At 42.6% G+C, this 25186-nt stretch overlaps 2 protein-coding genes across 3 annotated transcripts in view; both read left to right on the top strand.

Moving 5' to 3' along the window:
- The first annotated feature begins 399 nt into the window (after window positions 1-399).
- p4ha2 (procollagen-proline, 2-oxoglutarate 4-dioxygenase (proline 4-hydroxylase), alpha polypeptide 2) lies at window positions 400-17696 on the top strand. 2 transcript variants are annotated; one of them, XM_031572640.2, is made up of 15 exons: window positions 400-555; window positions 4512-4609; window positions 5348-5444; window positions 6702-6853; window positions 7115-7252; window positions 7837-8076; window positions 9785-9984; window positions 10085-10261; window positions 10437-10507; window positions 10928-11027; window positions 11366-11419; window positions 13298-13357; window positions 14785-14853; window positions 15603-15699; window positions 16819-17696. In XM_031572640.2, the coding sequence occupies exons 2-15, from the start codon at window positions 4528-4530 to the stop codon at window positions 16887-16889; spliced, it is 1608 nt and encodes a 535-aa protein (XP_031428500.1). In that variant the 5' UTR covers window positions 400-555; window positions 4512-4527; the 3' UTR covers window positions 16890-17696. The 2 variants fall into 2 exon arrangements, with proteins under 2 accessions (XP_031428500.1, XP_012685077.2); XM_012829623.3 differs by lacking the exon at window positions 13298-13357 and adding an exon at window positions 13449-13514.
- Window positions 17697-18932: 1236 nt separating this feature from the next.
- LOC122128511 (prolyl 4-hydroxylase subunit alpha-2-like) overlaps window positions 18933-25186 on the top strand; it is a 6683-nt gene continuing 429 nt past the window's right edge. The window contains exons 1-6 of the mRNA XM_042708521.1: window positions 18933-19014; window positions 19427-19523; window positions 20918-21093; window positions 23719-23859; window positions 24129-24341; window positions 24869-25041. Of these exons, the coding sequence (XP_042564455.1) occupies window positions 18933-19014; window positions 19427-19523; window positions 20918-21093; window positions 23719-23859; window positions 24129-24341; window positions 24869-25041 (882 nt within the window). The remainder of the gene's footprint in view (window positions 19015-19426; window positions 19524-20917; window positions 21094-23718; window positions 23860-24128; window positions 24342-24868; window positions 25042-25186) is intronic.

The raw sequence follows: 25186 nt of genomic DNA on the forward strand, positions 1-25186 counted from the left end.
GCCAGAAATGAGTCGAAAATTGTGCACATGACGTCACATGTTTTAAAATGATGTCTACGCTGACTGAAACTGTATGCTATTCACATTTTCTGCTTCTCGGTTCGTTCAGACAACGTTGATTCTCAGCAAACTACAGGCAAGGACATGAAACCATGTTACACATTTGCAGTAAAGAGAAGGCTTTTTAAAGAAAAAATATACTCCTTAAAATAATCTCAGTAAGTAAACCTGACCTATGATTATGTGACAACAGATGCAATTGCCTTCCAGTACTCTTAGAAGTAAATAACTAGTGTGTCTGTAGGTCTCAAGTTCACGTGAGCCTACGTGCTCTAAGTCCAACATGTAATGTCGATGGTGAAGAGGTGGGTATGTTCAGAATGTTAGTGCGCGTATATTAGGAGAGTAGTTTTCCTGCTCAGTACGTGGCAGGGGAAGAAATCAGAGAGCTTCTCGAAATTTTCGGAGAGGAATTTTGACTGCATCATAGACTTCTGTATGTATCGAACTCACAGAAAATCTGCATTACTTGTTGTCGGGTCAAATTTTTGCACGGTAAGAACATATACAATTGTTGTTTTGATTAGCCTGCAAATATTGTTGCCTTCTAGCGAGTCATTTACGATATGTTGTAACATGTTTCTTACAAAAGTGTCAACAACTTTTTGAGTGAGGTTGCCCAACTAGTTAAGTCTCCATTAAGGAGGATATATGCTCTGATTTAACCTAATAAATACAGGCCATGTCCGAAAAGTTTATATGTTCACAGCCTTTAGACCAGAGCTTGTATAGGCTCAAAAATGATGGGTGATGTCGATACTGAAGAAGGCGGCATCATCACGCTGTGTCCATTCTCGCAAGGCTATGTGTTAAGTTGTACAATTTAGAGACATATGCGCGTAATGACATAAAATGCAGCCTCCGTGTAGGGTTTGCCGATATGAAGTAGCCTTCTAACTCCTAATGAAATCCGTGGCGTGATGAAATAATAAACTGTGTGTAGTAAAACCGTCGCCCATTGCCTGGAATTTCTAACGTTACAGTTTTGTTGATTACGGTACTGTTAATGAACCCAGTTAATTGAATGGTCTGCTGTTATCGGCCAAAATTAACCGAGGAACTGGCTGAACAATTTGGAGCGAAAACTGTTTAAAAATTAAATATTTTCGTGGTGGCAGACGTACCTTAGTTTAATGTGCGCACTGTAGGGAAATGAGCTTTCAGTGTATGGGATTTACTCTCAAGTCATGAGACCTTGCATACTATGGAAAGCTGCAGGCTAGGGCATAGGCTACTGTATGTATTTGCTGCCAGGTCTTTGATTGGTTTGTGGAAATAATGTACGTGTTATGTGTACAGTTGGTGTCATTTGCTTGCTGCCAGGTGAATGCCATGTGGCAAACATCAAGTGAGGGCCATTGCTGTAGCTTTCCCCTCATTAGTAAATTACTGAAATATGCATGGAAATGCTGTAAAACTGTTAATACACCTAAAAACACTAGAGGCTAGTATGAGCTGTTAATACACAGATATACAACCCAGAGGCACTATGTTGTGGACTAGCCTATGTTTCACGTTGAATTGCTGGCATTTCACACATGTTCAGTAAGCCAAGGTCCTCAGAAGGACACAAAAAACACAGAGTCCAGCATTTAGGTCAGCTACATAATTAGTTCAGTCTCCACATTTGTGTCATATCAACAGAGATTAAAACGGGGTTTTATTCTTGGTACAAGGTTCTTTTGAATGGAAGACTTGGAAAGATATTCCCAGGAATATGCTTGGTAGACTCATCCTGTGTCCTCTCTTGGAATAAAATAAGGAGATGGATGAGAGCTCTCCAAACATGTAGCTGAGCTCTAAGAATGTGTGAAGACTGTAGACAATTCCATCTTCAGAATTTTTCCGATGCGATCTTTGGGATGGATTTTTCACACGGTTATTTGCATGACCTCACTGGATTTGTGTACTCTCAGATAGTGTAATCATTTCCTCAGATATTGACAGTGTGTACTGGTGTAATGTACACATGCTCACAATAGGTAATTGACATTTTTGTTTCAGGAGCTGGTTTGTTATCTGGTTTGTTAATATAGAGTAAGAATTGCATCCATGCCAGTTAACGCTGTGAAGTAATTGGACGAGACGTGACTAGCATGGACTCAGAGAGTTTAAACAGCCGCAGGGTTCACATCAATCATCCTAAAACACCATCAATGAATAATTATATTATTATAACACCATAATCTTAGTATGTCTCCCAAACACAACTACCTCAATAGAACAACGCACAGAACACGGTCACAACCAGTAGATTTAAAAGGCGATGAATGCGTTTTTTTTTTTTTTTTTGCAGATGCATGTTTTACAGAAATATAGCAGACACATTTTGTTTTGTGAAAATGAGGTGAGGGATTGTTATAGCATAATTGGAGATCAAATACAATGTTTTCATGACAATTACTACATTTTTTTGCTAGAATCGACATGCTATTCTCTACACATGACTAGGTGTAGAATATTGGTTGAATATTAAAGTTTCAGTTTTCCATCAGTCTCCGGGCCCTGCCGTCTCAACTTGTAGAGTCCTGTGGACTCTGGACGCCCTCGTTTGTGCACAGCAGATGTCCTTTTTGGGAAGGAGACAGTTGTTCTTGGATAATGCACTTGATGTCTTGCCAAGTTCAATCCGATTGATTCTCTTGCCATGTTGTCTTCTGTTGCAAGATGTGTGTTCAAGACACTTGAGGGACCATTTTTTTCTTATCACGCTTGAAGAAAAAGAGTGATGTCAAAATGGGTTCATGGGTTCTTTAAAACAAAGTTTTCCATATAATTCCTCTGTATAAAGAACCCTTTGGAGGGGTTGCATGGTTCCTTTTAGAGCTCAAAAGTTTATAATATGAACTTGTTTCCTTATAGGGAAACAAGGTTGAGAACCACCAAATGGTTTACCATTTGTCATCTAATTGGAAATACACAAGGCTGATTAAGGGAGCAGTTAAACTGACAGGGAATGTGGCGTAATGATTGACAACCGTAAAACAGGAAATGTTTACCATCTGCAAGTGTAACCTCTGACACGTCTGTCTCTCAGTGTATATTGCCACGCCTCTAGGCATAGTTGTTCATCATAAAAGTCTGGTCGCTTGGTTTGTTTTGAAGGTATAGAGTCGGGTTAGTGCTCAACTACGTATATCATGTTTTTGTTTTCTTTTTAACAGCGTAGCTATTGTAATATGTTAACAGTGATTTTGTTAATAGTCAAATTAGTGCCATGTATATTCTGACACATAGCAGCAGCAATATTTACGTCTTTGAGATCTTATCCAGGCTGAACCACCTGTGCTATGCGTGTCACTTTTGCCAAGTGTGGTTAATCCTTAATCCTTAATTAGCAGTAAAGAAAGACTAGTGGGAGGGGAAAGTGAGGAGTGTGTTGGTGGGGTGAACTGAAGCAAGCTGTTAAGTACACAGACATGCACACACAGACTCTGAGGTAAACAGTCATCACACTGGAATGAGCTGGAGCAGCTGCAGAGCCTGGCCTCTCTCTGACACCCCTGCCCGTCCCAAAGTAAACTGGGCCGTCAGAGCACAGCCCAGAACACAGCGCCTCCATCTTCTCCTATAGCCTCAGTTTATGTTGGAAACACTTTAGCCTCAGATTGATATTAGGATCATAAAGCAGATGGTATAACCACGAGAGGTGTTTTTCTGTGATCTAGCAAGAACATCCAGGAGTCAGAAAGTGTTTTTTTTTTTTTATGGCTTTCGTTACACACTTTTGAGATAGTGCTGCTTAACGATGCCTGGGTGAACACATGCTGTAATCCTCGTCCCTGAGCAGCCACGTCTACTGAGGGGAGCACAGGCCTCCCTCCACCACAGGCGGATAGCCCATCTTTAAGTCTGCTGGAGCGATGAGCAAGAGTCCCCCCCCCCCCCCCCCAGACTGCCCCCGCCCACACGCGTGCGTGCACACACACACACACACACACACGCACACACACGCGCGCACACACACACACACACGCACACACACGCACGCACGCACACACACCGCTGGACAGCTGTGTAAAGAGCTTCAGACTTAGTTCCATGGAACTATTTTCAGTAACAGTAACACACAAAAAAATAATGTCACTATTTGAACTGAAGGAGGATGTTAGTTTGAAATCAAGAGAAGAGGAATTGAGTTCATTACTTGTACTCCTAATGTAGATGTTTGGGAATATGCTTACTAACTGCAGATGAATTTTCACTGAATTTTCATGAGTCCTGAACACATTCCAGTGTGAGATTTCACGTCTAGTTAAAAACGCACTCTCTGACCCCTGTGGCGAGCTGCAGCCTGTCACAGGAATCGTGTCACAGCATCCACTGTGTTGTCTGTCCTACTTGTATGGGATGGGGTGGGGAGGAGGTAACACACTTGATTGAAATGATTCCTCTATCTCACTCTTCTCTTCTCTATCTCTATCTCTATCTTTCTCCATCTCTTTTTGCAGATACAGCTCGAGGAAAATGGTGACGTGTCTCGTCAACGTGGTCTTCCTCCTGGCCTGCCTGTGCTGCACAACAGATGCTGAGGTCTTCACCTCCATTGGTAAGCCTTCATATCTGTGGAGCCAAGGAGTGTTTCTTCATGCCCCAATGACTTTTCAAAAAATCTGATCCTCCACGTGTTGGTTTTTACTTGACTTCTACTTCGATGGAATGACAACCGTTTCTTACTTGTTCCATCTTGTTTTTTTACACTTAGCAGTGAAAAAGAAACAAACAGCAGTGGCAATGCTATTTCTATCATGAGATTTCGGTTATCATAACCGGACAACCTAAGATTTGAAAGGAAGTTCTAACAATGGGCAGTTCAAATTTTTGTGACGCTAACCTTAAATGGCCTTATTTTTTTTATGTTCCCAGACGCACAAATACACACTCAAATGGTAAAAGTAGCTTGTTTTGAAAAAGAAACCACTTTTTTTTTTTTTTTAAACTACTCTTTATTCCACAGTACCCCATTGGCTTTCATTCACAGTTGATGTAGTGGAAGGGTGATTGTATACAATCACAAATCAGTAATGATGGGTAGAGGAAGAACATTGAATGAGCGAGATTCCCATGTTAGTCACAGTGGTTTGCAAAAGGACTTTCTGGAACAACATGCCACTCTGGAGTTTTAAAATGATGTTTCTGTCATATTTGTATTGTGTCTCTAAACACTTTCAGTGTAACCGAGTGGCTTTCTGCAGATACACGTTTGCACTGCAGCCATTAGACTTGGCGCATGCTGTTTGGAATATCTGCATTCTTTCATGGGATATTCCCCACCCTTTCCCCACAGGGCAAATGACAGACCTAATCTTCACCGAGAGGGAGTTGGTCCAGTCCCTGAAGGAGTACATCAAAGCTGAGGAGTCCAAACTTGCAGCTGTCAAAAGGTAGGGAACCAGTGGGAAACACTAAACTTCCAGCTGTCAAGAGGTAGGGGAAACAGTGGGAAACACTAAATTATCGAGGCCTCGTTTAGACTTGACTGTGGATGTGAGGTCAGGTCATAGAAGTAGAGAGAGTAGAATATAAGACATTACATTTAGTCATTTAGCAGACGCTTTTATCCAAAGCGACTTACATATGTGCGACTTACAATGTATACACATTTTACATTTATGGCACACTGCACATCAGGAGCAATTAGGGGTTCAGTGTCTTGCTCAAGGACACTTCGACAGTGAATCGAACTAGCAACCTCCTGATTACTAAACGACTTCTCTACCTCCTGTACCACTGTCGCCAGTGACATAACCACCACTGTCTAGTTTGTTTTGCCACGGTTGCCTCTCACTTGACAGGGTACCCAATAATGCCTAATTACTTTGTCAATTCAATGGCGTCAATTCAATGATCTTGAATATTGATCATGAACGTATCTCGTGTCCATACCATATTAAATGGGCACGAAATTATAAAATATTGAACAAATTGTTAAGACCCCCATGGTTCAGTTCTTTCATGTTTGACTCTATTTTGGGAATATGTTGGTCCATTCTACTCTGTGGCTTACGGTAGTGTATTAAGGCCAGTGCCCACCCACCAGTGGTGTCTGACCCGCGTCAAGAGACGCTTCTAGTTGATAGGGACAACCCACTGGTAGCGTCTGACTTGTGTCGATGCCAGAGTTTGGGACACGGTTCTGTTTCTTGAGTGCCAAGTCAATAGAAATAGTTTGGTTTTCAATTAAATCCACAGACCGTCTTCATCAATTTGAGGCCAACTTGTATGACACTGAGGGTTAAAAGCACAAGTTTTCTTTCCTTAGCAACAAAAACTAAAGCTACCCAGCTCAAATAGCAAGTAGTAAGTAAAAAAAATGAATTACTTAATGGCATAGTAATATCTATCCAGCCATTGTAAATTAAAATTAGACTGAAATGCTTCATTTCTGTCCTTGTTATGCTTTAAACTATTGCTTAAAAAAGTCTTCATAAAGTTTCCACCATTTTGAGGGGATCACTGCTAATGAGTGTTCCAGAACGTTCGGTGCATTCTATAACGCTCTACTGAACATGGCTGCCAGTGGGCGTCGGCCCTCGGTGTGACTAATGAGGTCGGAGCTTTTTGGAATCCATATTTATTTAGCTCCAAATGAGTGAATGAAAGAGATGAATGGATTAACGGATTCCCCCCTGTGGTTTTAGCTGGGCGAGTAAACTGGATACCCTGACCCGAGCCTCCGCGTCAGACCCCGAGGCCTACCTGGCCCACCCTGTCAACGCCTACAAGCTCATGAAGAGGCTGAACACCGAGTGGTCTGTCTTGGAGAACCTGGTGCTTCAGGACCCCTCTGATGGTAAAGTTCCATTGATTGATCGATTGGAAAGCCAGATGTGTGGTCTTCTGTTCTAGTGGTGTCTTTTTTCATTGTCATAACGGTTTTACTTTTGTAAACTCTGCTATGGTCAGAATGTTTATATGCTTTGCGTGTGTGTGTATCTTTCGAAAAATATTTAAAGAATATCTCCCTAAACATTTACATCTCTCTCTCTCTCTTTCTCTCTCTCTCTCTCTCTCTCTCTCTCTCTCTCTCTCTCTTTCTCTCTTCCTCGTCCAGGCTTCATCTCCAACATGTCAGTGCACAGGCAGTACTTCCCTGATGAGGAGGATGAGAAGGGCGCGGCCAAAGCTCTTATGCGTCTGCAGGACACGTACAAACTGGACTCCGAGAGCTTCTCCAAAGGCAAACTGCCCGGTGAGCATGAGTCATTGTCAGGACGACACGCAAACAGCCTTTGTACAGCCAATGTATTATGATATAATCTTTCCCATTCACGATGCCCCTCTTCTGTGTGTGCTTGCCTGATCTCTCACAAAACATTCCCCTGAAGCCCTTTTGGATTGATGGGAAAGGCTCTGTGGGATGCAGACGTGCTCCTTTCTCTCTGTCTCTATCTCTCTTGCTCTCTCTCTCTCTCTCTCTCTCTCTCTTCTCGCTCTCTGCATGACTGACTGTCTTGAAAACGGGTTTCACTGCAGGATTTTTTAGTTTTTTGATTCTGAGCAGATGATGTCTTGAGTGGCACTTCAGAGATGTTCCCCTTCTTAATACAGGTGATGGGTAGGCCCACCCGAACAGTCACGCACGCTTCAAGACCATGCTCAGAAATATATGTACTGAGAGAGTCTGTGGACAATGTGGACATCTGTGTTAATGCTGTTTATTCTCTTCCTCATATTTTTTGACATCTTACATGTCCTTCTGAAGTGTGCGTGTGTTTGGAAGGCGTGTGTGTGGGAGTTCATGCATAGCTCTGATGTGCTCTCTGCCACTCTCAGGCGACCAGTACAACACCTACCTGACGGTGGACGACTGCTACGACATGGGGAAGATGGCGTACAACGACGCGGACTACTACCACGCCGTGCTGTGGATGCAGCAGGCCCTCAGGCAGTTGGACGCCGGCGAAGAGGCCGTAGTGCCCAAGACCGACATCCTGGACTACCTCAGCTACTCCGTCTACCAGATGGGGGACCTGCCCCGAGCCATCGAGCTCACCCGCCGCTTGGTAGCCCTGGGTAAGTCTCACACTGACTGTACTTATCTACTGGTGGGGTCAATATGTAGCTTTTGTTGTGAAGACAAATGAAAACTGTTTGGGGAAAACGTACAATGATGTCATTTGAAAGTCGTGATAAACAAGATAACGTTGCACTGGTGGCGTGCTCCCTGTTTGTCTTCTATGGCGTGTGTGTATTTCACTAGTGGTGTGCACTCTGTTTGTCTTATATGGCAAGTGTGTATCTCTGGTTCTGAGTGATGCTGAGAAACACTTTAAATGCTCTGAAACTAGGGATATTGCAAAACATTCTCTTTTAACTGTTCCTTGAGAATGACATCATTATAGTTGTGCAAGGAAGATTTCTGTCTGTGATGACCCAAACTACACAAACAGACTAGATCACCCATGTGGCATCCACTGCTCTGAACTGAGAGCTCACTGAAGCAAGAGGCCATAGCTGAGTTTGCTAACACATCCTGGGTTAAACGCACTGACCAGTGCCAGTCTTTCAGATGAACGGGTACGCTTCTCTGGCCTGGGTTGTGCCCCTGTGACTGACCTCTCTCTCCGTTTCTCTGTCAGTGGTAGGATGTTGTCATTTATTGTTGGCTGTGTGCTGTGTTTCCTGGTGGTTTCTCATGTAATTAAAGGCTGTAATTATGTGGTGTGGCCAAGGGCTAGGCTGGCTCTGAGCCTGTGACCAATGCCCAGTGTTTGTCCTAACGACCAGACTACACCACGGACACATTAAGTCTATCTTTGAGTTTTAATATAGTCAAGGCTCTTTTTGTTCGCGGTATGTCGGTGGTGGAATGACCCACCTAGTGTTCAAGCTAGTTCTAGCAACAGCCTTGGTACATTGAAAAAGTGCATTTTGTTTGAGGCATACTTTATAATTGTAATCATTGTTATGTAAATAAAAAATCATTGTTTTTTTTAATAAATTATTATTATTATTGTTATAGTAATAACTGGTGGTTTAACTTTAATATGATACTTAATGTGGATGGACTGTGTGAAGGACTTAATGTCATTTTCTCTCATTTTCATCTAATGTTTTATACGTTTTTTTGGACAAAAGTGTCTGTTAAATCCCTTACTTATATTATGAACTATAACTATAGTATAATAGTCATTTATTATGAACTATAACTATAGTATAATAGTCTTATATTATGAACTATAACTATAGTATAATAGTCTTATATTATGAACTATAACTATAGTATAATAGTCTTATATTATGAACTATAACTATAGTATAATAGTAATTTATTATGAACTATAACTATAGTATAATAGTCTTATATTATGAACTATAACTATAGTATAATAGTCTTATATTATGAACTATAACTATAGTATAATAGTCTTATATTATGAACTATAACTATAGTATAATAGTCTTATATTATGAACTATAACTATAGTATAATAGTCATTTCTCAGTGCAGCACTGAAGGAATCTCACAGTGTGCTTTTGGACGGGCTCTGGAAATGTAATCAGTAGGGCAGAATTTTGATTGCTTTAGCAGACTTCAGACTACCTCTTCAGTGAACCGTTAGGAAAAGGGATCTAGGCTCACATATGACGATCCCTGATGTAGCTTGCACTGTTGACAGCATTAGGAAAAAACATCTGAGGTGAAGATTGATGAAAAAGTTTAAAGTGTACTTTTAGTGTTGCTCTAGTCACTGGAATTGTCCTCTCCGTGCACTGACAGACCCCGGCCACCAGAGGGCAGGAGGGAACCTGCGTTACTTTGAGAAGCTGCTGACCAAGGAGCTGCTGGAGACAGTGAATACATCCCAGGAGCCGGCCAGCGAGGAGCCCATCCAGCTGGGCACGTACAAGCGCCCGCGAGACTACCTGCCCGAGAGGGAGACCTACGAGGCCCTGTGCAGGGGAGAGGGAGTCAAAATGGTGAGACGGGAGGAGTGTCCAGAACCTTCTATTGATTTGTGTGATAAAAAAAAAAACTGTTTATAATACGCATACACCTTTTTTCCCCCTTAACCCTCAGACGGTGAGGAGACGCAGCCGTCTTTTCTGCCGCTACCATGACGGGAACAGGAACCCTCGGCTGCTGCTGAAGCCCATGCTGGAGGAGGACGAGTGGGACAGTCCCCACATCGTGCGCTACCTCAACGCTCTCTCTGATCAGGAGATCCAGAAGATCAAGGAGATCGCCAAGCCCAGGGTGAGAGCCACATGGATACTCCATTTAGTCTGGATTGTCAGCAGGGGGACATTTTTGTTTTGCTACTAATTTGTTTAGTACAGTGAAATGAATGTTGCTTATTGTGTCAAGAAAACAATCTAGTTGTCGTATTTTTTGTGTGCTCAACATCGTTTTCATTTGTGGTTCTCAACAGCTGGCAAGGGCCACCGTGAGAGACCCAAAAACCGGAATTTTGACAACGGCAAATTACAGAGTATCTAAAAGGTAAGGGGAAACTTTTTTTGCAGGTGTTTGTCTTTTTGTTTGTTTGTTTGTTTGTTTGTTTCCCTGTATGAACACTTTTATTGTATAATAAATGATATTGTAAGCATTCAGCCGTATGATGTATGCCTCGGTTGCACCACTAGGCGGTGCCAAACTCCCAAAGACTTGCAGGACTTTCCTGAATTATGCCCTGGGTAGAGAATATACTTTATAAACCACACATTATAAGAGCAGACAACACCAGAGCATAAGAGCTTTGAGTGAGCTTTGAGTGAGCTTTGAGTGAACTTTGAGTGAGCTTTGAGTGAACTTTGAGTGAGCTTCGAGTGAGCTTTTTGAAGTTGACTGTGAGAGTGGAGATAGATGAAGTCCCAGACAGTCTTGTAGAAGAGCTCACGGAGCTACGCGTCTCACCCTCAGCGCCTGGCTGGAGGGAGAAGAGGACGAGGTCATTGAGCGCGTCAATCAGAGAATAGAAGACATCACCGGGCTCACAGTGAAGACTGCAGAACTGCTACAGGTACCAGACCGCATAGTCTCACAGTTTTTATGCCTGCCTTTTTGTTTTGTCATTTAGCTCAGTCTCATATCATATTGTTGTTGTAGTGTATATGTGGGTGCCTGTGCGTGTGTGTGTGTGTGTGTGTGTCTGTGTGTGTGTGTGTGTGTGTGTGTCTCTGTGTGTGTGTGTGTGTGTGTGTGTGTGTGTGTGTGTGTGTGTGTGTGTGTGTGTGTGTGTGTGTGTGTCTGTGTGTGTGTGTGTGTGTGTGTGTGTCTATGTGTGTGTGTGTGTGTGTGTGTGGCCTATGTTTACTTGTTTACTTTGAGTGGACTCTTACATGCTATGTTTTTGGGCAGGTGGCTAACTATGGCGTAGGAGGTCAGTACGAGCCTCACTTTGACTTCTCTCGGGTAAGCGGTCCTGACCACAACAGCGCTTTTTAAACCCTCTCTGCCCTCTCAGCTCATGGAGACAGTACTACTCAGCATTTACTTCAGTGGCAGTTGCCATAGACAGCATGATAGAAAGGCCCTGCCTGAATAATAATAATAATAATAATAATAATAATAAAACTTTATTTATATAGCACCTTTCATGCAAAAGAATGCAGCTCAAAGTGCTTTACAGCAAATACATAATATGCACAAAGAAATGACATGCACATAAAAATAGACATCAAAGAAACATAACTCAGATATAGTGCAAAAAAAATAAAATTATAATTATAATTATAGAGATATATTTAATCCAACCCCTTAATATCACCAGTAGAGATTTCAATTCAATTAAAAGTATTTATATATATATAGTGCGAATACAGTCCTTTCACTATGTGTAAAAGACATGCAAGGCATTAAGTCATGAAAAGAAAACTATAGACCTAATGGTAAAATTGTTTCAATGTATTTCATTGTTTTACAAATAGATTCTGTTGACTTGAGTCTATTCCTGAATGAGACGCAATATTTGTTATGAAGCATGGTGTTATGGAATATTACTACTGGTCAGGACTAGTCTTTCATCATCTTGACAGTACTTGTTGTCTTGGCTGTGTTTGTTGGTCATATACTGTATAGAGATTTAGCATAACACACTGCTTTGGTCATATATATAGAGATATTTAGCATAACACACTGCTTTGGTCATATATAGAGATATTTAGCATAACACACTGCTTTGGTCATATATAGAGATATTAAGCATAACACACTGCTTTGTCCATACAGAACCATCATGTCCATAAACATTACAACAACATACCCCAGATTACCATCCCTATCGCTAATATGGGAGAGGTGTCATATTTGTAATTGTACCAGCGTACCTGTGTTTGCCACCCTGTACTGGCTGTGAATATACATTCTGCCAATATAGATCATAGAGTGTAGGGCTGAACGATTAATTGCATTTGCGATTTAATCACGATATGATAGAACGCGATTTTCTAACCGCAACGTTCGCGATTAAAAAATGTGTTTTTTTTTTTTTAAGATGGTACATTTTGCACACAGTGTTTAAAAAATGCATGCCTAGTGTTTATACGTAAAATTACTTTTTTTAAATTACTTAAATGCACAGTGGCAAAGCCACCGATTTGTTGTTCTTGTTTCTGTAATGAGCAGTTAAATAAAAATGTAAAATGTGGCAAAGAATATTTTACACTAAATATAGATAATAGAGTACATAGAGCCTCTTGTTTATTATTATACGGCTTCTCAGAATGTTGCACAAACTTCCGTTGAATTGAATGGGCCATCCCAACGTTAGGAGGTCCGCTATTTCTTTACTCTGGCCGCTGCAAAAAAAATGAATGACCGCTGCCATTGGCGACGGGTTTTGTGCAAGTACTCCACCCACTTTTCAGCAAGTAATACATTGCTATACAACACCTGAAACAATTTTTTCTCCTCACTTGTTTGAAAGAACAGCTGTTCTGTGTGGTTAATATTGACCGTTTATTTGACCTGTAGGGGTTAAGGGTCAACACACCCTCACCATCTAGCTGCTGGTGAAAGAGTTCCACTCCTACCACCTTCAAATTGATCAATAACTTCATCACATTCAGTGAATAATGTTTACATCACTTTGGCCTGCTAAGCATTTTTTTTTTTTCAAATAGCAACCCAGATGGTAGTTGACCATGAAACAGATCTGGCCAGAATTTTAGGCCCAAACTGTCCCACAGTCAGCCGCCGTCTGGGTCCAGTACTCTCTGTTAAGGACTGAGTCCTGTAGTTCTGCAGTGCATTGTCCATTGTAAAGTCACCAACATCTATGTATTTTGACAGCCTCCTTTTGACAGAAACCTCAATGTTGATGGAAATAGACTTGCCACCTATCTGAACTACGTAAGTACCCGTGTGTGTGTGGTCACACGCACACGTCCTCAGTGAGAACGCTTCACCCTCTTGTCTCCCCTCTCAAATTTTATCTTCATAGAAAGATGAGCCTGATGCATTCAAAACATTAGGCACTGGAAATCGTGTGGCTACATTTTTAAATTATGTAAGTATGAGTATGAGGTATTTCAGCCTTGGCGGTGGACAGTGCAACCCTCGGCATAACTGTTTAGAATCAAATCATGTTGACATAGTAACTCATATGGCTTGATACACAAACTCCCTTTCAATACTGGACTTCAGTTGATTGACATGCCCGCTGCAACTTACCCATAACACAAACATTGTTGCAGTGTGGAGTCCACTCTCACTTACAGAAGGACTATATTTTGGAGGCGTATGGGTTGGGGAGTAGGAATACTAAACTGGTGAAACCATTTCCCAGTGCACACTCCTTGTTCTGTGTCAGTCAATTTTGAGTACATATTGTGGAGAGTCGTGTGGCGTCTAACATACCGGTTAAAGTAAAGCCTGTGAAATATGCAGGGGAAGCAGGATAGCTCTAAAACCCACACGAACCTTAAGGATAACGCACTAGGACACTAAAGATGGATGTAAATATCCATACTTTTTTTGCCAGAATACTCATCTGTACCCCTGCAGATTTTGTCAAGCTTATTTTTAAGGATAGAAATGTAATTCCATTGCATTTCGAGAATCAAATGTTCTAATCTGTGTAGAAGAAGGCATAGTGTGTTTGCTCTGGCTGCCTTGCTGCAGCAGATAGCCTCTCTCTCCTCTCATTCTCTCTCTCTCATTCTCTCTCCTCTCATTCTCTCCCTCCCATTCTCTCTCTCATTCTCTCTCCTCTCATTCTCTCTCTCTCATTCTCTCTCCTCTCATTCGCTCTCTCATTCTCTCTCCTCTCATTCTCTCTCTTTCTCATTCTCTCTCCTCTCATTTTCTCTCCTCTCATTCTCTCCCTCCCATTCTCTCTCCTCTCATTCTCTCTCCTCTCATTCTCTCTCTCTCATTCTCTCTCTCTCATTCTCTCTCCTCTCATTCTCTCTCTCTCATTCTCTCTCCTCTCATTCTCTCCCTCTCATTCTTCTCCCATTTCCGTTGGCTTCATGTGAATGTTGCTGATTATGTTTCTGAATGATGATGCACGTCTTGTACCCTTAAGTCCTTCTCAGAGCCATTAAGGCAGAGGTAATTGTAGGGGATCCCACTGTAGGTGTTGAATGTCTCAGTGATGGGGTGTTAGAGTGAGTGCTGCTGTTGGTCACTGGTCAGTGATGGGGTGTTAGTGTGAGTGCTACTGGTCACTGGTCAGTGATGGGGTGTTAGTGTGAGTGCTACTGGTCACTGGTCAGTGATGGGGTGTTAGTGTGAGTGCTGCTGGTCACTGTTCCTCGTCTCTCTCTCTGTGTCAGATGAGCGATGTGGAGGCGGGAGGGGCCACGGTGTTCCCTGACTTCGGTGCCTCCATCCGGCCCCGGAAGGTGAGACTTGGACCCTCCTTTGGCTTCTTCCCTTCTTCCCTTCTTCCCTGAGTGGGCTTACAAGCGCACAGTGTTTCTGGGGTGGTCACTGCCACTGCTGTTGCATTCAAATGTTCTCCCTATGTGTATTGTTTTTTCTACTGTGATTCTACTGTGATTTGTGTATGTATGTTTGTGAGTTAAGTTAAGTGTATAAGCTACTGGATGACCTAAATTTCCTTCGGGATTAATAAAGTATCCATCTATCCATCTATCTATCTAAACATACCCATTTATGGTCGGGTTCCCATTTAGGGGTTGCTGTCAGTCGCTTGGGGCTGCTGTCAGTCAGTCAGTCATTCTGTTAAATGATTCAACTATTTTCTGTTTCTGGATTTAGATGCAGAGGCTTATTCGCCACAGGTTGTGATGAGTGTATCGGCTTGTCTGTCTAGTTTTTGTTAGATATATTTTAAATGTAGACACATGTGTTAGTCATGCGTCACTTATGGTGAAATGATAATGAAATTATGGGCTGGAATAGAAAGACAAATTTAGGAAATAAAAAATAAAGTTATGTCCATTCATGTCCCTGGCTGCTTTTGAAAACAGTAATAACGGATGCAAGGTGCCTTTTTTACTGGTCGACATGTCAGTGTGTGTGATCTGGTGGACGTAGACCACTGACCATGCCGTGATGCTGAGAGGTCAGTGACTGCCAGTGCTGTCTGCCTCCCACTGACCTCAGGACTGTCTGTGATTCTCTGCAGGGGACCGCAGTGTTTTGGTACAACCTGTACCGCAGTGGTGACGGAGACTACAGGACCCGACATGCAGCCTGCCCTGTACTAGTGGGGAGCAAGTGGGGTAAGAGCGTTCATCTGTGTGTGTGTGTGTGTGCCTATCTGTGTGTGTGTGTGTGCCTATCTGTGTGTGTGTGTGTGTGTGTGTGTGTGCCTATCTGTGTGTGTGTGTGTGTGTGCCTATATGTGTGTGTGTGTGTGCCTATCTGTGTGTGTGTGTCTGCCTATCTGTGTGTGTGTGTGTGTGTGTGTGTGTGTGTGTGTGTGTGTGCCTATCTGTGTGTTTGTGTGTGCCTATCTGTGTTTGTGTGTGTGTGTGTGTTCCTATCTGTGTGTGTGTGTGTGTGTGTGTGTGTGTGCCTATCTGTGTGTGTGCCTATCTGTGTGTGTGTGTGTGCCTATCTGTGTTTGTGTTTGTGTGTGTGTGCTTATCTGTGTGTGTGTGTGTGCCTATCTGTGTGTGTGTGTGTGTGTGTGTGCCTATCTGTGTGTGTGTGTGTGTGTGCCTATCTGTGTGTGTGTGTGTGTGTGTGTGTGTGTGTGTGTGTGTGCCTATCTGTGTGTGTGCCTATCTGTGTTTGTGTGTGTGCCTATCTGTGTGTGTGTGTGTGTGTGTGTGTGTGTGTGTGTGCCTATCTGTGTTTGTGTGTGTGTGTGTGTGTGTGTGTGTGTGTGTGTGTGTGTGTGTGTGTGTGTGCCTGCCTGCCTATCTGTGTGTGTGTGTGTGTGTGTGTGTGCCTATCTGTGTGTGTGTGTGTGCCTATCTGTGTGTGGATTGTGGGTGTTGAGAAATTGGTCAATTGAAAACGTTGTTGTTGGTGGTGGTGCCTGATTGACTGAAGGTACTTAAATGTCGTTTATGTTGACTAAGAGTATCTCCAAAGGTGCTTAAATGTCGTTTATGTTGACTAAGAGTATCTCCAAAGGTACTTTAATGTCGTTTATGTTGACTAAGAGTATCTCCAAAGGTACTTAAATGTCGTTTATGTTGACTAAGAGTATCTCCAAAGGTGCATTTAGTAAATGCCCAGTAAATGTCCAATGCACTATGCCTAAGACACATTTCCAGTATACCTTCTCTTTGGTTGAAGCACAGTAACTGTTTTCTTTGGTGTAAACCCATGTGGTGTAAACCCACCCATCCACAACACGGACCTGAACTCTCATCACTTTCTGTCCACAGTGTCAAACAAGTGGATACATGAGAGGGGCCAGGAGTTCAGAAGACCATGTGGCCTCTCAGAGGGCGACTGAGCCCAGATCTCCACACACACACACACACACACACACACACACACACAACCAGACACACACACAACCAGACACATGCGCGCACACACACACACTTTTCACCTTAAATGCCTGAACTGTTACTGTTATTATTAATAAATACAGCACGTCTCCCTTGTTAGTTTCTAGTGTTGGGTACAGGAAGAGCAGACCAGAGCAGACCCAGAGACAGTCTCCGGCGTTCCCCTTTAGCCCAGTAACAGTAGTAGGAATAGTCATATGTAGTAACAATAGTCATATGTAATAACAATAGTCATCTGTAGTAACAATAGTCATCTGTAGTAACAATAGTCATATGTAGTAACAATAGTCATATGTAGTAACAATAGTCATATGTAGTAATAATAGTCATAGGTAGTAACTGACTAGGGGGGATGAGGCCTAGATCCACCACATGTGAGCTGAACGCGTTGACTGGTCTGGGCGCTGTTGCTGTTTCTGTGAAAACATGAAGTTGAATGAATGAAAACTCAACTCCACATGTGTGTATTGATGGTGGGATCACTGAAGGCATCTGGAAACAAGGGACTTTTAAAAAAAAAAAAAAATCTTTTATCAATTGTTTTTCTATTTCTTTTTTTTAAAAATCGAAATAATTCAGTCTTGTACGCTATTCCTACCCACATACTGAACTTGCTGCATTTATCGACCGATGAGTCGACCCCATGTCAAGTGATTTATTTATACATGCGTAAATTATTCCACTGTCCATTTGTGCTTGTGGAGGATAGTAGCAGTACACACAATAAACAGTGCTGGCTTGTTTTCAAACATGTCTCACGTGTCTCTTTGATATTCATTCCCATCTCAACGGGATCTTTTTTTAAATTCATTCCCATCTCAACGTGTCTCTTTGATATTCTTTCCCATCTCAACGGGATCTTTTTTAAAATTCATTCCCATCTTAATGTGATCTTTTTGATATTCTTTCCCATCTCAACGTGATCTTTTTGATATTCTTTCCCATCTTAATGTGATCTTTTTTAAAATTCATTCCCATCTCAACGTGATCTTTTTGATATTCTTTCCCATCTCAACGGGATCTTTTTTTAAAATTCATTCCCATCTTAATGTGATCTTTTTGATATTCTTTCCCATCTTAACGTGATCTTTTTGATATTCATTCCCATCTCAACGTGATCTTTTTGATATTCATTCCCATCTCAACGTGATCTTTTTGATATTCATTCCCATCTCAACGGGATCTTTTTGATATTCATTCCCATCTCAACGGGATCTTTTTTAAAATTCATTCCCATCTTAACGTGGTCTTTTTGATATTCATTCCTATTTCAACGTGATCTTTTTGATATTCATTCCCATCTCAACGTGATCTTTTTGATATTCATTCCCATCTCAACGTGATCTTTTTGATATTCATTCCCATCTCAACGTGATCTTTTTGATATTCATTCCCATCTCAACGTGATCTTTTGGACAATTCCAACAGTTTGGGCCATGGGAAGCAGGATCCTACCAAGGGTGTGTTTCCTGAAACCCTTGTTATGCAACAGGTGTCTTTAAAGTGGATATTCTTAGTCACCATGTCCATTGCACAGACACTGTTGAGAAACACAACCTCAAGACTGATGGTCTGATATTACCTTAATCCTGATGTTAACACGCTGATTGCACATTGCCATTTTGATTTTTTATAGCAAGTTTCAAAATCTTAGTTGCAGTGTAACATGGGGAAAAGAATGAGCACGATAGTATGACATACCACAATACAAACGACAGTGTGGCTTAGGCGGTCAAGCCAGCAACGAAGCAATCAGGAGGTTGGTGCAAGGTTGGCTTTGGTGTTGCACCACCGAGCTGTGTCTAATGATTCACACAGAGGGGCTGGGTTACCTAGATTGGCAAGACTTTTATACCAGATCCTGTTTGATGCACAACCTGTCTATGTACAGTGTACAGTGTTAGGGTGCAGGAGAGTCCTGGGCTGTTAGTGTCAGTCAGACAGCACCGCGAGTCCCAAACAGAGCTTTGGATCCTGGGGAAGACATGAGAGTAAATCGCCTCGTCTTGGTTGTTCTGATCCATTGGGCCGTCGGTGCTGAACACGGGGAGCTCTACTCCTCCACAGGTATATTCATGTCATGCCACACACAGTAACATTTACTGCTAGCAGGGGTGGTTTGTTATGACAACATTATTACATTTGCCATCATCATTTTAAACGTTAAACTTTACTTTGGTTTAAATAGTGATCAATACACTGCATGGCCACTGCAGTCTTATGGAGTGATGCTTGTGTAATACAGTGAGAATAGTTGGTTTCTGTATCTGGTGTATTTAGGTGTCTCTAGTATAGTTTTACATCATCCAAACATATCATGGCACTTGGCACAGGCATAATGTGTTTCATGAAATGTATTCAGAAATACCATGGCTATTCAAACCTTGGTTTTATGTAACAAGTTTTATTCTTGAGGGACTACATTTTATTGTGATCAGCTTTTTCAACTGATGTGAGTGTTCTGTTCTGTTTTTTCTAGATCAACTGATTGAACTCCTTCAGGTAGGCAAGGACCTGGTGAGGAATCTGACGGCGTACATCACAGCTGAGGAAGCCATTTTAAAGACCCTCAAAAGGTGACGTTTAGCGTCTGCTTGTCACTTTGTCTGTCTTCAAGTCTTTGTGGTTTGTAGAATTTCAGTTGGGTTCCTGGAACCAAGGTCAGTCCATCCTGAGTCAAAGTGAAATTAACGATTTTGTGGGGCTCATTTTTTCCATTTCGTGTTTTTTGTGGGTGTCTGCCAGTTTTGTTGCTTATTTTGAAAGAGGATCAAAGTCAAAGAACAGTATTAATGTTAAAAAGAAAGTTTTTTGTTTTGCAGCATAATGCAATAGATATTTCATTTGTCCATCTTTGTAGCTTTTATTTTACTTTAATCTAGTTGGGTACAGCAAGAATGTTGCCATCAGCAAACCTGCTGTTTTTCTGTGAGGGGATTTCTGTCCTGCTAATGCTATACATGTGTTGTTTCCTCTCTTTTCATCACTGTTCTCTCTCTCTTCCCACTGTTCTCTCTCTTCACCAGTGTTTGTTTTGCTATACATATCTCTCCTCAATCACTGTCCTGAGGTCAGGTTACTGACAACTTTAAGCCACAGTGAAAGATGTACCCTTCTCTTTGATTGCTTTGTCCTGTTGGCTATGCCTGTGGCCTGAATGCTTCGGAGTTAAGCATACGTAATGCTAATATCTGTTTGTTTCCTGTCATAGCTGACTTAGTCGTGCCTGTTCTCATGTTTTTACACAAAGCTTTTAATGGATTTTGCTTCTAACCTCTAACCTTGTAAGCTCTTAACTTAGGTGTGGAGGTTGTTTGTCAATCTTCAATCTAATTGTAGGGTTTAACAAAACAGGCAAGGCTGCTTCTAAACTCTATGAGTCAAGGTATTTTCTCTCTTCCCCACTGTTCTCTCTCTCTTCACCAGTGTTTTTGCTATTCTTCATCTTATTTCTCCTTAATCACTGTCCTGAGGTCAGGTTACTGACAACTTTAAGCCACAGTGAAAGATGTACCCTTCTCTTTGATTGCTTTGTCCTGTTGGCTATGCCTGTGGCCTAAATGCTTCGGAGTTAAGCTTACGTAATGCTAATATCTGTTTGTTTCCTGTCATAGCTGACTTAGTCGTGCCTGTTCTCATGTTTTTACACAAAGCTTTTAATGGATTTTGCTTCTAACCTCTAACCTTGTAAGCTCTTAACTTAGGTGTGGAAGGTTGTTTGTCAATCTTCAATCTAATTGTAGGGTTTAACAAAACAGGCAAGGCTGCTTCTAAACTCTAAACGAGTCAAGGTATTTTACAAGCCAGTCACATTTTGCAGTGTTTTTTCCTCAGGTTATGGACTGTTGAAACTAATAGACCTTTATTGCTATTATTGCTCTCTGTGTGTGGAATAATTCTACTTGAAATGTGCTGAGTCCAGTGAACATGTAGCCACTGATTCCTTCCTCTCCACTCATCCCTGTTCCAGAGTCCATCTGGAGGTCTCTGAGGTGACGGCCTGTGTGGGCCCTCTGGGTCCTCTGGGTCCTCTGGAGGAGCTGGAGGAGCATGTGAGTAACCCACTGACTGCCTACAAGCTGGTGAGAACTCTGAGGGCCACATGGAGAATGATGGAGGAGTCCGTGGAGAAGAGCCCCTTACCTGGTACGCAGCACAGTAGAGAGAGTGTGGGAAATAAATCAGGATTGTTTAATGTCACAACGCTAGGAGGGAGAAGAGCCCCTTACCTGGTACGCAGCACAGTAGAGAGAGTGTGGAAAATAAATCAGGATTGTTTAATGTCACAACGCTAGGAGGGAGAAGAGCCCCTTACCTGGTACGCAGCACAGTAGAGAGAGTGTGGAAAATAAATCAGGATTGTTTAATGTCACAACGCTAGGAGGGAGAAGAGCCCCTTACCTGGTACGCAGCACAGTAGAGAGAGTGTGGAAAATAAATCAGGATTGTTTAATGTCACAACGCTAGGAGGGAGAAGAGCCCCTTACCTGGTACGCAGCACAGTAGAGAGAGTGTGGGAAATAAATCAGGATTGTTTAATGTCACAACGCTAGGAGGGAGATGTAAGGTGTAAGATGTGTTTAAAGACACAGACGCTAGGAGGGAGAAGAGCCCCTTACCTGGTACGCAGCACAGTAGAGAGAGTGTGGAAAATAAATCAGGATTGTTTAATGTCACAACGCTAGGAGGGAGATGTAAGGTGTAAGATGTGTTTAAAGACACAGACGCTAGGAGGGAGAAGAGCCCCTTACCTGGTACGCAGCACAGTAGAGAGAGTGTGGAAAATAAATCAGGATTGTTTAATGTCACAACGCTAGGAGGGAGAAGAGCCCCTTACCTGGTACGCAGCACAGTAGAGAGAGTGTGGAAAATAAATCAGGATTGTTTAATGTCACAACGCTAGGAGGGAGAAGAGCCCCTTACCTGGTACGCAGCACAGTAGAGAGAGTGTGGAAAATAAATCAGGATTGTTTAATGTCACAACGCTAGGAGGGAGATGTAAGGTGTAAGATGTGTTTAAAGACACAGACGCTAGGAGGGAGAAGAGCCCCTTACCTGGTATGCAGCACAGCAGAGAGAGTGTGGGAAATAAATCAGGATTGTTTAATGTCACAACGCTAGGAGGGAGAAGAGCCCCTTACCTGGTATGCAGCACAGTAGAGAGAGTGTGGGAAATAAATCAGGATTGTTTAATGTCACAACGCTAGGAGGGAGAAGAGCCCCTTACCTGGTACGCAGCACAGTAGAGAGAGTGTGGGAAATAAATCAGGATTGTTTAATGTCACAACGCTAGGAGGGAGATGTAAGGTGTAAGATGTGTTTAAAGACACAGACGCTAGGAGGGAGAAGAGCCCCTTACCTGGTACGCAGCACAGTAGAGAGAGTGTGGAAAATAAATCAGGATTGTTTAATGTCACAACGCTAGGAGGGAGATGTAAGGTGTAAGATGTGTTTAAAGACACAGACGCTAGGAGGGAGAAGAGCCCCTTACCTGGTACGCAGCACAGTAGAGAGAGTGTGGAAAATAAATCAGGATTGTTTAATGTCACAACGCTAGGAGGGAGAAGAGCCCCTTACCTGGTACGCAGCACAGTAGAGAGAGTGTGGAAAATAAATCAGGATTGTTTAATGTCACAACGCTAGGAGGGAGAAGAGCCCCTTACCTGGTACGCAGCACAGTAGAGAGAGTGTGGAAAATAAATCAGGATTGTTTAATGTCACAACGCTAGGAGGGAGATGTAAGGTGTAAGATGTGTTTAAAGACACAGACGCTAGGAGGGAGAAGAGCCCCTTACCTGGTATGCAGCACAGCAGAGAGAGTGTGGGAAATAAATCAGGATTGTTTAATGTCACAACGCTAGGAGGGAGAAGAGCCCCTTACCTGGTATGCAGCACAGTAGAGAGAGTGTGGGAAATAAATCAGGATTGTTTAATGTCACAACGCTAGGAGGGAGAAGAGCCCCTTACCTGGTACGCAGCACAGTAGAGAGAGTGTGGGAAATAAATCAGGATTGTTTAATGTCACAACGCTAGGAGGGAGATGTAAGGTGTAAGATGTGTTTAAAGACACAGACGCTAGGAGGGAGAAGAGCCCCTTACCTGGTACGCAGCACAGTAGAGAGAGTGTGGAAAATAAATCAGGATTGTTTAATGTCACAACGCTAGGAGGGAGATGTAAGGTGTAAGATGTGTTTAAAGACACAGACGCTAGGAGGGAGAAGAGCCCCTTACCTGGTACGCAGCACAGTAGAGAGAGTGTGGAAAATAAATCAGGATTCTGGGAAGACTGAACTCTAATGGCTTTCAAAATAGCAACCACCCAAGGAGAGTGGCCGGTATGTCTAAAATGTCTCTATGACGACTTTTCTCCTTAGAGAGGTGTGTTGCAATCAATCTCTACGACCTTTTTAGAACATGAATTGTTTTTGTAAGAATATTTTAAATTCACACATATATATACTGTATATATAATGGATTTGGTTTCTTTCATTTGTTATTGCTTCGGGGAAGCGGTGCCTCATCTGTTATCTTGGAGACTTAGAAACCACAAATTCTCCTCCCGACAGTTGAAAAGTTGTAACTTTGCCTCTAGAATGCATCCCCCCCCCCCAAGCTGACCTGAAGGTGAAAAGGTTAGGTTTGTGTGGAGCCTGAGAGCACCCCTGTAGCTGAGCCACTTCATGCTGACAGACCTCATATATTAAGTGGGACCTGCCCACCACGACGTAAAGAAGTTTTTGTTTTTACAATCCCTTTTTTATTTACGAACAGAATTCCTGGCGGTGGTGAAGCTTAAATCCCAGGCTCTCCCAACGGACAGAGATGTTGATGGGATAGCTCTGGGACTCATCAGACTGCAAGACACATACCAGCTACCGCCGCAAAGCATTCTGGGTAGAGACAGACATCCAGGTCAGGGCTTTTCTCTATTTTCCATTTGAAGGTGAAAATGGATTGTATATAGAATGGTCATATCATACCTGATCTCAACAGAATTATTGCTGTGTGATAAGCAGTGTTGACACAAGCGTGTGTAAAAGAAAAATGTTTCTTTTGTATTTTGCTTAAACGAGATATGTTGTTCATAATTTTGTTGTTCATGATTTCCCTAAATGTATTCATTTTTGTTTCTCGTTTCATAAAATGCCGTCTTTCTGGCTTTTTGTTTTTCATTCTGACAGGGCTGGTTGGCACAGGTTCCTTGGACCCAAATGAAACCTTCCATATCGCCATGGTTGCGTATAAGAACCATAAATACCCGCTTTACCTCAGCTGGATGTCAGAGACACTGAGGCAGCTGGACTTGGGCGTGGACGTCTCTCCTGCTCCCTTCCTCTCCCAGATGGGGAACATGCCTGTGGCTCTCAGCTTTACCCAGCAGCTTCTGAAGCAGGGTAGGCCCTCTAGACCACTGCCACATATCTCAGTGGGCTTACAGGAGGAGTCATGAGTCTTTACCCAGCAGCTTCTGAAGCAGGGTAGGCCCTCTAGACCACTGCCACATATCTCAGTGGGCTTACAGGAGGAGTCATGAGTCTTTACCCAAGCAGCTTCTGAAGCAGGGTAGGCCCTCTAGACCACTGCCACATATCTCAGTGGGCTTACAGGAGGGGCCTGGGATCTCGCTTTAGGTTTTCTCACTCCATTTTAAGCTGTACATCACCCCCATCCTCCTTGTATTTGTATCACCCAGAAGGCCGTGCGGTACGCCTGACTATTTTTCCTGACCATTATCCTTGTAATCTGGAATATCAATGAGCACAAATAGAGTACTTATGGAGCTCACGGAGGAACTGCTACAGTATAACCGCATTAGTGTATGCTTATATAGGAGTTGTTTTTGTTACTGGTCCTACAAGATGTTGTTGATGATCTGAGATGTTGTACCCCGGTTTTTACGGACTGCTTCCTGTCCTCTCAGATCCCAGTGACATGCAGGCTGTTCTTCAGCAGATGCACTACAGCAGTCTGCAGCCAAGCGTCCTCCAAGGGTTTGAGACCCAGACACTTGACTTCAACATGGACTCGCTCATACCCAGGAACTTGTTCAACAGAACATATGAAGCCTTATGTAGAGGCCAGGGCATCACAATGGCAAGATATGATGGGTTTATTGCTCCATTATACTTTAAAAACATCACCACACGACGTCTACATACATTTCAAAACGTGTTCCTGAGGCTCAGCTGGTAGAGCAAGATCAAGATCATAGGTTTGACTCCCATGGAGCATAAATAGG

The sequence above is a fragment of the Clupea harengus genome, chromosome 8 (genome assembly GCF_900700415.2).
Source record: "Clupea harengus chromosome 8, Ch_v2.0.2, whole genome shotgun sequence".
NCBI lineage: Eukaryota > Metazoa > Chordata > Actinopteri > Clupeiformes > Clupeidae > Clupea > Clupea harengus.

Excerpts from the sequence above, each read along its gene's own strand:
- p4ha2 (XM_012829623.3), top strand. The coding sequence starts at position 4,528 with ATGGTGACGTGTCTCGTCAACGTGGTCTTCCTCCTGGCCTGCCTGTGC. Across the intron at positions 7,253-7,836 it reads CTCCAAAGGCAAACTGCCCG|GCGACCAGTACAACACCTAC; the intron begins GTGAGCATGAGT and ends TGCCACTCTCAG. Across the intron at positions 10,508-10,927 it reads AATTACAGAGTATCTAAAAG|CGCCTGGCTGGAGGGAGAAG; the intron begins GTAAGGGGAAAC and ends TCTCACCCTCAG.